The sequence below is a fragment of the Bison bison genome, unplaced genomic scaffold, assembly GCF_000754665.1.
Source record: "Bison bison bison isolate TAMUID 2011002044 unplaced genomic scaffold, Bison_UMD1.0 scf7180017864200, whole genome shotgun sequence".
Taxonomy (NCBI): Eukaryota; Metazoa; Chordata; class Mammalia; order Artiodactyla; family Bovidae; genus Bison; species Bison bison.
The window spans coordinates 351,125-367,023 of NW_011494772.1; the positions used below are offsets into that span (position 1 = coordinate 351,125).

General features: G+C 34.7%; 1 protein-coding gene across 1 annotated transcript in view; it reads left to right on the forward strand.

Moving 5' to 3' along the window:
* GBE1 (glucan (1,4-alpha-), branching enzyme 1) overlaps positions 1-15,899 on the forward strand; it is a 313,528-nt gene that overhangs the window by 138,931 nt on the left and 158,698 nt on the right. Inside the window, exons 4-5 of the mRNA XM_010844338.1 lie at positions 14,249-14,374; positions 15,446-15,581. Of these exons, the coding sequence (XP_010842640.1) occupies positions 14,249-14,374; positions 15,446-15,581 (262 nt within the window). The remainder of the gene's footprint in view (positions 1-14,248; positions 14,375-15,445; positions 15,582-15,899) is intronic.

Here is a 15,899-nt window from a genome sequence, read left to right on the forward strand (position 1 = left end):
TCATTTTAGGCCCAGGTTTGGGCATATCTATGGCTTCCCTGGTGGCTCAAATAGTAAAGAATCTGCCTGTAGTGTGGGAGACCCAGGCTCAATCCCTGGTTAAGGAAGGTCCCCTGGAGAAAGAAATGGCTACCCACTCCAGTATTCTTGCCCAGAGAATTCCATGGATAGAGGAGCCTGGCAAGCTGTGGTCCATGGGGTTGCATAGTTGGACACACCTGAGTGAATAACACTTTCACTTTTTCTTAGACTGGTTGTCTTCTAGCGCTGTTACTCTAGACTTATCTTGGGAGTTTTCTATTTTCACCCATCTAATCTTGAAATCTGGTCCATTCTTCTCCAATTCTTTAGGTCTCCACTTTCCAGGTTCTACCTCCAACTTTTTCTTATATGATCCTGCTTCTCCACTGCTTTTTTCAAACTTACTTTGACTCTATATCTCATAATCCAAATTTGATGTATTCTTTTAAACTCTTGCCCTATTTTAGGTCAAACTATCTTTTTCTTATTTTGCATGATAAGAGTACTTTTTTCAAATCCCAGTTTAGGCTCAAAGTATTCTCCCCTTGCCCCCAACATTTTCTTTGTTTCTTCTGAGGACTACTGTGTATTGCCAACATCTGCTTCCTTTTGCATGATAATCATAACACCCTGCTTATAAAATTTAAATTTAGTTTAAAACTGAATGCAGGATGAAAAGAATTTTCCCCACTCAAACACTTTTTGTGTGATTATTTCTCATGAAAAAGCTGATTCTGAATGTATATGTAATTGTATATAGAGGGATACAAATGGAAATTGAGTCTATGAGCTACTTAATTGTGGCATGTCAGTTGTCTTTGTGGAGAAGGCGATGGCACCCCACTCCAGTACTCTTGCCTGGAAAATCCCATGGACAGAGGAGCCTGATGGGCTGCAGTCCATGGGATCGCGAAGAGCTGGACATGACTGGGCGACTTCACTTTCACTTTTCAGTTTCATGCATTGGAGAAGGAAATGGCAACCCACTCCAGTGTTCTTGCCTGGGGAATCCCAGGGACGGGGGAGCCTGGTGGGCTGCTGTCTATGGGGTCGCACAGAGTCGGACACGACTTAGCAGTAGCAGCAGCAGTTGTCTTTGAGTTTTCTGCTGCTCATGCCTATGTAGATTTATTAGAATTGTATTAGATTAAGTATCATTCAGGGTTCTTAGGCAAAATGATTGATGTCCATCTGATTTAACTGAAGTATTAGTTTCTTTCTTCCAGATCTTGCTTGGGTGTGTCTACTAGATGCAGAGACGTAGCTGCAAGGGATTGTGAAAAATGTGACTGTAAGCTTTCCATCCTTTCTGTAATAGGGGGAAATGCCAGAAAGTGATTTGACTGACTGAAGAGCCAATATCATCTACAACTTTTAAATAAAGACTATAAATGTGATTCCTAAGAATCCCATTGAAAAGTATTGAAAAGACAATCATCCAGTTTTAGTAATGGCATTTAAAGCAACCATAAATATCATTTTGCAATATGATTTATGTGATACATAGTATAGAAATTGTGAAATATTTTAAATGATGGCTAAGCTATAGGATAAGATCAAAACTTGAATAGATTCTCCATACTCTTTTATGAGGTCTTCTTAAGTGCAGTGGAAATTTTCTGATAAATAAATCAGTGAATATTCATGGGTGTACTCAGGACCACAAATGAATAAATTTTGAGCTAGCATGGTTGCCTTTCATGATTGAAAGTTTACAAAATGATGGAGAATAATTAGGGAGATTAGACTACGAAGAATGAAAACAAATTATAATTTATTATTGAATAAGAAATAAAAATTCAAAATAGTTTGAGACAAATTGTATTGCAAAATATGTTTTGTCATCTGCAAAGGTATTTATTATTATCAAGGTTTAGAAAATAGGTTCCTTATAACTTTAATGTTGGTTTTCTTTCTTGGGTGATAACTTTTTAAAAGTAAAAATCTATCCTTTTATAATTGTAACACTGGCCCCTGTGGCTCCTTAGTCTTTTGCTTTCTCAGGTCTAGCTTTTATCTCCTAAGATACTAGACTGCAGCCACAGAATCAGAATCAAGGGTGACAGGTTAGGGTAGTGATAATGGATAGAATTAGGACTCTAGCATCTTTGTTTTTAAATGTTCCTCAGGTGGTTCTCACTATTCATCCAAGGTTGCAAACTGCTTTCAAAGACACATATAAAAGTCTAATACTCTCTTTACTGAATTCAGGGAACATGTTCATATTCTAAACATGTCACAGTTCAGCGTATACAAATCAATTTCCACAAATGTTTAATTCCCTCTGTTAAGGCCACAAGGGAACGCATAATACATGTTGGAAAGATAACTATAAAACGTTCTCTTTTTCTTTTTTAGTGCTTATGGAAGTGAATCACAGGTATCTAGAAAAATCAAACTGTCCATAAATACATGTTCCCTGATTGCTCCCTTTGTGTGAACATTGATTCTAGAAGTATCCATGTACTGTGAAATATCTTGCATTTATTTTACAGTCTTTAATTCTTTTGTCCTTCAATATGGGCATAGTAGATTTTAAATATGATTATAAAATCTGGGAATTTGAACACTTCATTTTTCTTTAGGAGTATCATTTTTAATAAAAGTATTTTGTGCTTTTTAAAAATTATATAGGCATTGATTTTTTAGAGCTTTTGTTTAGTATTTGCAGTATTTGATCTTTTATTGATGTGTTAGGAAACAGAAGAAAATCACATTTTGTTACTGTTTAGGTGGGTGTTATTTTTAGTTATAGTTAATAGAAGAATTTGCACTTTGGCCAAGTAATAATAGTGAATTCAAATAATAATACCTACAGGACCTTTTTTGCATGGTAATGTACATACTATATAATCTTTTTATGATTTGAATATTTGCATTTAGGCTGAATTCTTTTATTGAGTGGCACAGATAAGTGTATGTTAAATATCAACATTAATTTTTAATCTTCTTCAATGTAAAGTTTTTTTTTACTCTTCATTCTGTTCATCTTTAACATCTTTCAAATATGCCAGTAAGCCATGAATTTCCCCAAGTGACTCAGTATGCTCCTGATTGGAAAAAAAAAAAAATTTTTTTTGTGTGTGTATCCTATGCTTATAGTCGCTCAGTCATGTCTGACTCTGTGACTCTGTGGTCTGTAGCCCACCAGGCCCCTTTGTCCATGGGGATTCTCCAGGCCAGAATACTGGAGTGGGTTGCCATGCCCTTCTCCAGAGGATCTTCCCAACTCAGGGATTGAACCCAGGTCTCCTGCATTTCAGGTGGATTCTTTACTCAGCTGAGCTACCAGGGTAGCCTTTGAGTAAAATAAATATTTATATGTATAAGATTGCATATCTTATACATATAATATTTATTTTATGAAGTATATATTTATATATTTGAAAACAGTGAACCATAAGTCCTGCAGTTCAGCCCATTATTGTCTGAGCCTCATGCAGAAGTCAGGTGGGCATTCTGTGTGCTTTATTGAGTTTCCCTGCTTCTCCGGAGAGCTTGTCACACTTGGAGATCAAAGTTCATTTGCTGTTCTGTGCCTTCGCTATCTACATAAGGTGGGACTATCTATGTTTAATAATTTAAATACACTTCAGTTGGGGACTGCATTGTGGAGACTCATATTATTTTTCACTACTTTTTCCCATTGTCGCTATCAGTTGATAAGAAATTATCCAAATGCATATTTCGAGTTTTGTATCTCACATGTGCTCATTATCTGTTTCTCATTATGTTGTCTGTTTAATCACTTGCTCATTAGATGGGTGTACTGTGTATTTTGTAATTCATACATACCTGTTTTAGCTTTTCCTCGATAGAACCTGCACTTGACAAAATATGTGACTTTTGCGGAAGGAAAGAGTGAGAGTGTTTTACCCCGTATTATTAAGCCTTAATTTACAAAGAATATTTAAATGGTACTCTGAATTCTTTTCATTATTAACTGTTTTCTTTATTTAACAGTCATTAGTTACATTCTTGGAGATTGTCTCAATGTATATTTAAGTATATGTGTTTTCTCAAAAGATCTTATGATTTTTAGAATTACATATTTTATCTTTAGTTTCTGGAGTTTTTCTAAATTTCTGTTAAGGTGGTAAATGAATTCTCCCCCAACCCCTACACTTTATATTTTACTTCATTACAGTAGCACTTAGAGTGATTGTTTAAGAATCATGTTCTTTTTTTTTTAAATGATTCAACTTATCACCATATAGATTTTTATAATTATACTTAATGAAGTATTTTAAAGTGAGATTTGACTCATCCTATGATAATACTCTCCCATCTAGCACTTCTAAAACTACTTCTTAATATTTTTTGTTGGTGTTATACCGGATTATACCTGTGTTTACTTAATAGAATTCTAGCCTTCACTGCCCATGGGTGAGTCTCTTTAAAGCACACCTTTTTCAGTAATGAAAACTTACTGATTTTTTTCCCCTTCTCATGGCTTTTTTTTCTTTTATTACTGTATTGATCGCCCAATATCTTAGAAGTTTAAATCCTATATTTTTATATCATGTGTAATTCGTTTGTTTTCTAGTCTAAGTCACCTAATCAGTCTTTACCTGATTACAACATTGCAGCTTTGTTCCTATTCTTTTCTCATAAGAGTAGTTATACTCACTTGCTCAGGGATATTTTCAATGCTGGCTTCCTAAATCTTGCATAATCCCTTTGGATTTTGTCTTTTTGTAGTGATGTTACTTTATAAGGTTTTTGTTCATGTAATGGACCTGAAATGAAGCAAACACTTTATCAGTTCTACTTAGTTGTTTGTTTCTTTAAAGATTTGCCTCAGGCAAAAGACAGTAACACAAAAATATATTATTGTTGTAATAATTTTTAACTAGGCTAGAAGGCTGGGGAACTGGGATGGAAACCTATGGGAGTAATACTCCTTTTTATGGATACAGGAGCATATGTCTCTCTAAATCATTCTAAATAAGGACCTGTTTTTAGGAGAAACAGTTACTGATCTTCATTTATTTCTTTTGGGCAATATTCTGCAGTTTCTTCTCTCTCAGGTGTAAGTATTACAGAAGAGAATGTTTTAATCTCTGTAATCCTACAATTGCTGTTAAGTCAGGAGCAAAGTAGCTATAAGGTATAGTCAAAAATAGTCTCTATTCTGTGCATAGGTAACCTTTATGCAACAATTTGATACAATTTGATCTAATGTTCATTTTTGTCATATTATAAATTTATTTTTTCGTAGCTAGTGTGCTTAACCTTTTCTTGTAAGGCATTTTTTTTTTTTTAGTGCCTTCATTTTCATTAGAGAAATCCTTTAACTGTTCCTACTCAAGCTATAGTTACAAGACTTAACCTTGAAAAATTTCTTATTTCTTATTAAAAATGGGAAAAAAAAAAACCTGACTTGTGATGGTGTGTTTTAAAGTAAATTTTATTCAAAGCTTAGGGGACTGAAATGCAAAAGTAGGAAGTCAAGAAACACCTGGAGTAACAGGCACATTTGACCTTGGAGTACAGAATGAAGCAGAGCAAAGGCTAATAGAGTTTTGCCAAGAGAATGCACTGATCATAGCAAACACCCTCTTCCACAAAACAAGAGAAGACTCCATCACCAGATGGCCGACACCAAAATCAGACTGATTATATTCTTTGCAGCCAAAGATGGAGAAGCTCTATACCGTCAGCAAACAGAAGACTGGGAGCTGACTGTAGCTCAGATCATGAACTACTTATTGCCAAATTCAGACTGAAATTGAAGAAAGTAGAGAAAGCCACTAGGCCATTCAGGTATGACCTAAATAAAATCCCTTATGACTATACAGTGGAAATGAGAAATAGATTTAAGAGACTAGATCTGATAGAGTACCTGATGAACTATGGACGGAGGTTCGTGACATTGTACAGGAGACAGGAATCAAGACAATCCTCAAGAAAAAGAAATGCAAAAAAGCAAAATGGCTGTCTGGGGAGGTTTTACAAATAGCTGTGAAAAGAAGGGAAGTGAAAAGCAAAGGAGAAAAGGAAAGATATTCCCATTTGACTGCAGAATTCCAAAGAATAGCAAGGAGAGATAAGAAAGCCTTCCTCAGAGATCAATGCAAAGAAATAGAGGGGAACAATAGAATGGGAAAGACTAGAGATCTCTTCAAGAAAATTAGAGATACCAAGGGAACATTTCATAAAAAGCTGGGCTGAATAAAGGACAGAAATGCTAGGGACCTAACAGAAGCAGAAGATATTAAGAAAAGTTGGCAAGAATACACAGAAGAACTGTACAAAAAAGATCTTTATGACCCAGAAAATCACGATGGTGTGATGATAATCACGATGATCACTGACCTAGAGCCAGACATCCTGGAATGTGAAGTCAAGTGGGCCTTAGGAAGCATCACTACGAACAAAGCTAGTGGAGGTGATGGAATTCCAGTTGAGCTATTTCAAATCCTGAAAGATGATGCTGTGAAAGTACTGCACTCAATATGCCAGCAAATTTGGAAAACTCAGCAGTGGCCACAGGACTGGAAAAGGTCAGTTTTCATTCCAATCCCAAAGAATGGCAATGCCAAAGAATGCTCAAACTGCACAATTGCACTCATCTCACACACTAGTAAAGTAATGCTCAAAATTCTCCAAGCCAGGCTTCAGCAATACATGAACCGTGAACTTCAGATGTTGAAGCTAGATTTAGAAAAGGCAGAGGAACCAGAGATCAAATTGCCAAAATCTGTTGGATCATTGACAAAGCAAGAAGTTCCAGAAAAACATATATTTCTGCTTTATTTTCTATGCCTAAGCCTTTGACTGTATGGATCACAACAAACTGAGGAAAATTCTTCAAAAGATGGGAATCCCAGGCTACCTGACCTGCCTCTTGAGAAATCTATATGCAGGTCAGGAAGCAACAGTTAGAACTGGACATGGAACAACAGACTGGTTCCAAATGGGGAAAGGAGGACGTCAAGGCTGTATATTGTCATCCTGCTTATTTAACTTATATGCAGAGTACATCATGAGAAACGCTGGGCTGGATGAAGCATAAGCTGGAATCAAGATTGCCGGGAGAAATATCAATAACCTCAGATATGCAGATGACACTAATCTTATGGCAGAAAGTGAAGAAGAACTAAAGAGCCTCTTGATGAAAGTGAAAGAAGAGAGTGAAAAAGTTGGCTTAAAGCTCAACATTCAGAAAACGAAGATCATGGCATCTGGTCCCATCACTTCATGGGAAATAGATGGGGAAACAGTGGAAACAGTGTCAGACTTTATTTTGGGGTGCTGCAAAATCACTGCAGATGGTGACTGCAGCTATGAAATTAAAAGATGCTTACTCCTTGAAAGGCAAGTTATGACCAACCTAGATAGCATATTCAAAAGCAGAGACATTACTTTGCCAACAAAGGTCCGTCTAGTCAAGGCTATGGTTTTTCCAGTGGTCATGTATGAATGTGAGAGTTGGGCTATGAAGAAAGCTGAGCGCCGAAGAATTGATGCTTTTGAACTGTAGTGTTGGACAAGACTCTTGAGAGTCCCTTGGACTGCAAGGAGATCCAACCAGTCCATCCTAAATGAGATCAGTCCTGAGTGTTTATTGGAGGGACTGATGTTGAAGCTGAAACTCCAGTACTTTGGGCACCTGATGCGAAGAGCTGACTCATTTGAAAAGACCCTGATGCTAGGAAAAATTGAGGGCACGAGGAGAAGGGGACCTCAGAAGATGTGATGGTTGGATGGCATCACCGACTCAATGGACATTAGTTTGGGTGAACTGTGGGAGTTGGTGATGGACAGGGAGGCCTGGCGTGCTGTAGTCCATGGGTCACAAAGAGTCAGACATGACTGTGTGACTGAAGTAAAGTGTAAATAATGGGAGCCAGTGAAAATTCATCAGTAGATTACTGCTTTTGAAAGTCAACTGATTTCTGTCTTTTCTTTATCAAGCTGCTAGCAAGAATATTGCCTTTTCTTCTATTTTGTATAATGTCCAGTATTGCTTAACATAAGAACTTAAGAGACTCAGTCTAATCATTTAATCTCTTTTCTACCTCCCTGAATCTCTGAGCATTGTAGATGTTAAGGACATCACAGGGTGTGACAGTTTTTTATGATAATTTTTTATGCGTACAGCTTGTTTAAATTTGTTTAATTGAAAATTATTGTTAGCTGTGAAACAGAGATGGACATCTCTAAAGTATATGAACTGTAATATCCAGAAAAATTAAAAGGAAATGTTTAAAATGTCAAATTACAAAGTAATTTTATTGGTAACCATATCAGGCTCAATATCTAAATAATGATAATGCCAATTTTAGCTGATATATAATTCTAATCTATATATTTTCAACAGTGTATTATATGTCATTTTATAAAAGTTTATTCACATAGTACATTTATATTTGAGGACCTTATTATTATTAGAAAATTATAATTTTCTAAAAAATACTAATTATTATTATTATGTTATTAGAAAACTGCCTTGATACTTTTATCAGTGTCTTAGCTTTCTTTTCTCATTAGTTGAAATATAAACTCAAGTCACAATAAAATAAGTAGCCTTTTAATATTAGTGTTTCTGATATTCCTGATTAGAAATCGTAGAATGAAATATTATTATTATTGTCAACTGATTATTTATTTAAATAGTCTAATCTCAGTTAAATGAAACAAATATATCAAGAATTGGGTAAAAAAAAATAGCCCGTTAGCTTCTTCTTACATTAAATTTTATTTGTATCATGTAAAGAGTGACTTTTTTGTTCAACCTCTGGAAATAACTACATGGGAGTAGTCTAGCAGCCAAAGCTGCATATTACAAATTCATTTTTTTGGAAGGCTCTCATCAATTCTGAAGCTCAGCAATGATGACCTACAGTCCATGGGGTCACAAAGAATCAGACATGACTTAGCAACTAAACAACAATAACAATTCCTTTTTTAATGCTCTTTTTTATTTTTTCCCCACTCTGTTCTAAAAGTTACTTTAAATTATTATATGTCCTTCCTTTATATATTTATCTTTCTATGTATGTATATATATATTTTTTATTTTAAAAACGCACAATATAATACTGATACTTAGCCTTGCATGTTCGTATGATTGTACCTCTTGTTTTTTGAAATATGCATATGTTATCAATTATGTATTTTTGTATTATATGCTTATATATTTATATATTACATATAATATCAATTACTTTAGATATTATATAATGAGGTTATTTAAAAGAATTTGTTGCTTCAGAAAGTAGAAGTTACTTTGCTTCTTTTAACTTTGACCTGTACTCTATTAAATAGTTATCTTTATTAATATCTTTCTTTTCACCTGATTTTTTTTTAAAGAAAAGATTTTCTTCATAGAATGTAGTTGTGATTTTGCTAATATAGCCTGGGCAAATTGAATTATATTTCTCAATATCTGTGCCTTTTCTCTTGATTTGCTACATTCAGTCATGAAACTGAGAGTTACATGCAATACCAGTTTACAGAATATACTAACACATCTAATCGGTTGAACACATCTTCTGTTTTCATATAAATTGTTGGCCACCTGAGAAGCATCTTATCTCACTGATTTTCCAGTTCAAAGGAACAATATCTTTTGACAAGAAGCATTTCAAAAGATATTCCTGGATTGAATGAATATACACACAGACATAATTATTTTTACTTCTTCCCTATTTTACCAAACTATTTCTTATATTTTATATTCAAGTTTTAAATATCAGTTTTTAAATAAAACTTGACTTCATATACTTCATTAAGTCATTCTGAGTTTTTCTCAGGTAGAAGTTTATTTTATTCACTCCTTAATTTCATAATGTTTTTTGATGTTAACCTCCCATAAGTCAATGAAATAATTTGACTCGTTGAAAATGGAGTCTAATGTCATGTTTACTAAGTTACAAAATATTATAATTATATAAATTATCGATTTCCCCTACAACCTTCATCATATTATTTTCTTTAGTATATTCTTTTAAAGTAATTTGATTTTTTTAGAGTGATATGTGGTGATATTAATATAATTTTTAAACTTTTGTTTTTAACACTTATACACACGCCTATGTGCAACTTGAGCACAAGTCCACAAATGTGTTCACAATTATATAATTAACCTGTTGGCAATCCTTATCAAAATACTTTTCTTCTGGTTATAGAAGCTCTACAAGGAAATAAATTGATAGCAATAAAGAAAGATACAACTGGAAAATAAAAGCTATAATTAATTTATCTATCCATAGGCAACCATCTCAGTATTTTTTCTGTTTCTTAAATAGTTTTTAGTCTCTGGGTTTGTAAGTATTCACATTAGGAAGATACTTGCTGGTGGCTCAGATAGTAAAAGCATCTGCCTGCAATGCGGGAGACCTGGGTTCTCTCTCTGGGTTGAGAAGATCCCCTGGAGAAGGAAATGGCAACCCACTCCAGTACTCTTGTCTGGAAAATCCCAAAGGTGGAGGAGCCTGGTAGGATTCCTGGACTCCTGGTGGACTCCTGGTAGGACTGTAGGCTACAGTCCATGGGGTCGCAAAGGGTAGGACATGACTGAGTGGCTTCACTTTTCACTTTTCATGCATTCTTCTGTATAAATTGAAATAATTTTCTTGTAACCTTCAATATAATTTACTGTATAAATTTTAACAAGCATACACTATTCAAACATTCTCTTTTTGCTAATAAATATAATACTAAGATTAATAGGTAACAATATAGTTCTTTTGGCACTTCTCTGATTGTTTTCACAGGGCAAACTTCTATAATTAGAACTGCTGAGTCATTGAGAATTACTTTTTAAAAAATTTTAGAGTCATTTTGTCAAATTGCTGTTTTAGAATATCCATGCTGTTTTATACTCATATTAGTAGTGAATAAGATTTTCAGTTTGCTAGTACTGAGTAACGGAGAAAGCGATGGCACCCCACTCCAGTACTCTTGCCTGGAAAATCCCATGGATGGAGGAGCCTGGTAGGCTGCAGTCTCATGCATTGGAGAAGGAAATGGCAGCCCACTCCAGTGTTCTTGCCTGGAGAATCCCAGGGACGGGGGAGCCTGGTGGGCTGCTGTCTATGGAGTCGCACAGAATCGGACACGACTGAAGCAACTTAGCAGCAGCAGCAGCAGTACTGAGTAAACGCTTCTGTCCATCAAGTGTTAGACTTTATTGTTGAAAAATCAGTCAAGCTAGCTCTTTCTTTTCAATTTTCCATGTAACATGTGCTATTTTGAAGTTGTAAATTAATGATATAAAGTCTTATTTCATTTAAAAAATCTTTTATCTGAATCTGAACTCAAGCAAGCACAAATTCAGGAAGTGTACTCATCTCTCCCCTTTCTCCCTCCGAAAAGATTTTGGGAGCAGAGTTTAGTCCAGAAAAACCATATTTTTCACCCACTGGATTGTCTCTCAAGTTTGAGTTATTTAGATTTACTATAAGACTCTTGGGCTTCCCTTGTGGCTCAGCTGGTAAAGAATCTGCCTGCAATGCGGGAGACCCCGGTTCCATTCCTGGGTTGGGAAGATCCCCTAGAGAAGAGAAACGCTACCCACTCCAGTATTCTGGCTTGGAGAATTCAATGGACTGTATAGTCCATGGGGTTGCAAAGAGTTGAACAGTACTGAGCGACTTTCACTTTCATAATACACTTAGTTGGTTATTATAACAATTTAGAAATAACAAATCAAAGGCAAAGAGAGGTGGCTACTCTCAGCGAGTATATTTCTTAGGAAAACCTAAACTTCTGTAGCAGAAATCCCTTCAATTCAAGAGTCTAAAGAATCGAGAACATAATTTCCCTTCTCTGTAATAATTACAGTAAAATGATCCAGATTTGGTGGGAAGCATTGTTTTACATATCATTCAGAGATCCAGGCTCTACTTTTATTGCTAAAAAAAAAAAAGGAAAGAATTGGATAATTAAAAGTTTCCACGTCAACCATCAACATTATAAAAATTGATGAATAGGAATGTCTAATATAAAACACTAATAGAAATGAAGAACTAGAACTTTTGGTAACAAAAATATTAAAGTCATTCAAGAATGAGTAAATAATCCATTGTTAGGTATAGGATTTTATTTTGTTGTACCTTTAAGCTGATAAGTTAACCTGGTACTGTTTCATGGATTCTGGTAGAAAACACAGGACCCCTGAATCAGAGACTTGCACTAGTTCCCCTCGTTTGCAGTAGTTCCCCTTGTCTTCCAAGTCGTATAGGGATGATGCCGTGTGGTCTATATTGATGCTATGCACACAGTTAGTTTGCCTCATAGCTGAGGAGTGTTTACCTTCTGTTATAGAAGGCTTAAGGAAGCCTGTCCATTGTGTTCATGGAAAACATTATCTCATTCCTCAGGGTTGCATGCCACAAACCATTTTCTGAGAAATGGCCTCTCTAGTCAGTAGGACCTTATATAGTTAGTATATCCAGCAAAATATGTAGGAGTGAGGAAGACCCATAGAAGGAATCTTCCTTCCAGCTTCTATTACTCAGTAGCCTCCAAAGACATTCATGTGTACTGTAAGATAAGTAATTTTCTGAAGAATGTGGAAATTATATTCAGCATAAGGAAATTTTATATGTTCTTTGCTTGAAGTTTTAAATATTCTCTCTGCCAGCAGATACCTTGAAAAATAATAATTGATTCATGATCAACCTTTGGGGGGATTGTAGAGTCATTTGCAAAAAAGAGAAAAGATAGGTGGATGGATCAGGCAGGGTGCTATTCATGGAAAACCAATTTTTGGTATTTCATTTCCCATAGCCTGTCCTGGATTGATGAGTGAGCAAAATGCCTTTTCTCACATATAACACTGTGTGTATTATACTAGAAATGTACATGACTTAAGGAACACATTTTGGAAGATAAAATACTCCTTTACACTGTTGATCTTATTCATTTATGTTTTTGAGATAATTATTTGAATAATAGCAGTACTTAGCTGTGATAGGCTTTAATAAGTGGGAGGCATAACTAAAGAGATAAAATTGAACTCGTGTAAGTTAGACATGTCTTTTTACCACTCACCTGTCCCCTCCATCTTAAATCATGATTTATTCTTTTTCTGTGTCGGAGAGAAGTGCCATGAAAGCCTGTTAAGCAAAAGGAAGTGAGTGTCAGAAGCTCTGCTCAGCTTTTAGTTCTACCAGTTGGTAACTTTGGGACTCTGGCTGCTCATTTAATCTCACTTAATATTTGGGTTATAAAGATTCACTGGAATCAAGTGAGGTATGACTGTGAAAGTCCTTTCTAAACTATAAAGCATTCTACAAATATTTAATTACCAGTAATTATGCATACTTGAGCTTTTCTCAATTAAAGGAGACTGAGGAATATGTTTTTGCTCAATGCTTAGGGTGTGCTGGTCACTCAGCGTTTAGATTAGTTCCTGATCTGAACATTTTTTGTTACACGCTGCCTGCTTTTGGAAGGCTTAATTAATTTAAAAAGAAAGCTTTAAAAAACTATATTCTAGTCACTCGGAAACTCTGTTCATGTAGCTCACTTCGCTGTCTAACCATGCTGATAAATTCAAAGTCCTATATTCAGTACTAAGTCTAAACTGGTGGATTCTGTAAAAATTGCCTTTGCATTTTTATTGTTATTTTTTGTACTGACAGCATTAGTGATACTATTGGCAAATATAGAAATAAATGGTTAAAAAGGAAAATGTTTGGTTTCATATGGTAAAGCATACTTGGAATAAGGTGTACAAGAAGTAAAAAGTAAAAAATATTTGAAAGGTAGTGTTTGTCTACATAATGCAGTTATTAATCAAAACCCATTTTTCTCATTTAGCCTCTTGAAAATGTTATCATTAATTGCTATGAAAAGAAAAAGGAAGAGATAGTGATATAACTCATCACCTTTTTTTTTAAACATAGTAAGATTCGTTCCTTCTGTTGATTGATTTATTCACAGTAGCTTGCAATAATATTCATGTCTTTTGCTATCTACTCTATGCTTACTTTAATTAACTACTATAATGGTTGGTTGGCAATGATGGAAATTGCCAGAGAATCATAAAATATTCAAGCTGGAAATGACTTTAAGGATCATATACCACGGCAGATGAGGAGAGCAGGGTTCATAGAATTTTAACATCCTTAAGGTCACACATCTGGATGGCAGTGTAGATTCTTAAGCTCATTCCTCCATTCCTTCCTTGCCACAGTATTCATAGGCTGTCATGCATTAGCTTAGAGTTTTGGAAGTATTTTAAGGCAATAACATCTTGTTCTCTTTTTAGCTTGTTATCAGGAGTAAAAGTGGAGAAATCTTGTACCGTATTTCACCATGGGCGAAGTATGTGACTCGTGAAGGCAGTAATGTGAACTATGATTGGATACAGTGGGATCCAGAATACTCGTATAAAGTGAGAACAACACATCTTTAAATAAATGCTTGCCCAATATTCCTAGGAAAATTAACTTTTACTTTTATAACTTTTATAGTCGTGTTCAACTTCTCTTTTCACCATCGATTTAATATTTTACATCATAGTGCACCTGTTTGCTATACATAGATCAGAGCCCATCATCTGTAGCCAATAAAATGTAGAAGTGAGTTTTTATTTGAGCGTGTGTTTCTGAAATAGGGGTAGGGCAGAACAGTAAATCTCTGTGTACTACCTGATAAGGAATACTGATTTTTAAACATTTTAAATAAAATTTCAATTAATCAAAGACTCCAGTGGTGTAATATTTCTCACTGTTTGGGTCTGAAGCAGAATCAGGGTCCTTAGGAACAATGAGGATGTCTCGTGAATGTATGTTTTTTCATGAATGTATTAATTGAAGTAATTAAAAAAATAATAATTAATTTATTTTAATTGGAGGCTAATTACTTTACAATATTGTATTGGTTTTTGCCATACATTGACATGAATCAGCCATGGGTATACATGTGTTCCCATCCTGAACACCACCCCCACCTCCCTCCTCATCCCATCCTTCAGGGTCATCCCAGTGCACTGGCCCGAGCGCTCTGTCTCATCCATCAAACCTGGGCTGGCGATCTGTTTCACATTAATTGAAGTAATTTTTTAAGGCTGTCTTACTGACAAGAGTTATAAGTATCTTTGAGCTCAATTTTCTGTCCTTTAAGTTATTGAAGCTTGTTGATAAATGCTTTGCATTTAATCATTATATATGCATTTCACAGTTCTTATGTTTTCTCTAAGGCTTAGGTTCAAAATATATCTTCACTCAGTGATAAGCCATAAGTCATTGCATGACTTCTCTTTTAAACTAGGTCTATTACCATGATCCTAACAAGGATTTTTTTTTTTCCCAAAAGAAAATTTAATGGAGGTAGACAGTGCCTTTTGTATGTGAAAGTAGTTTCAAAGTGTTTGAGTTAATTCATTTCATTTAATATGCTTAATCGGTTAGTGTCATATCTGCATTTTTGGTCTAATTCTATATGTAATTTTAATATTCTGTAGTTTAAACATTCCAAACCAAAGAAGCCAAAAGGTCTACGAATTTATGAATCTCACGTGGGAATTTCTTCCTATGAAGGAAAAATAGCTTCTTATAAACATTTTACATGCAATGTACTACCAAGAATCAAAGACCTTGGTAAGTAATAACTGTGATTTTTATTCAGATAAAATTTTAATGAGTCTGTTCTCTTATTAGAAAAGCTAATTACAAGTGTCTTTTTTGTGTTAAGAGATTAAATATGTAATAGAAATGCATTTTATTTTAGGCTTCTCAAATTGCCTTGTAATAGTGATAGCATAGAAAAGAGAAATGGAATAAAGATAGAACATAAGAATTCAAGATATTATTCCAATTTCAATTTTAAGTAATGTGAATTGATGGCTTCCAAAATTGTAGATAAATACATAAGCATAATTACTTTTCTGCAGAAGAGAATTTTTTATCAATTTAAGT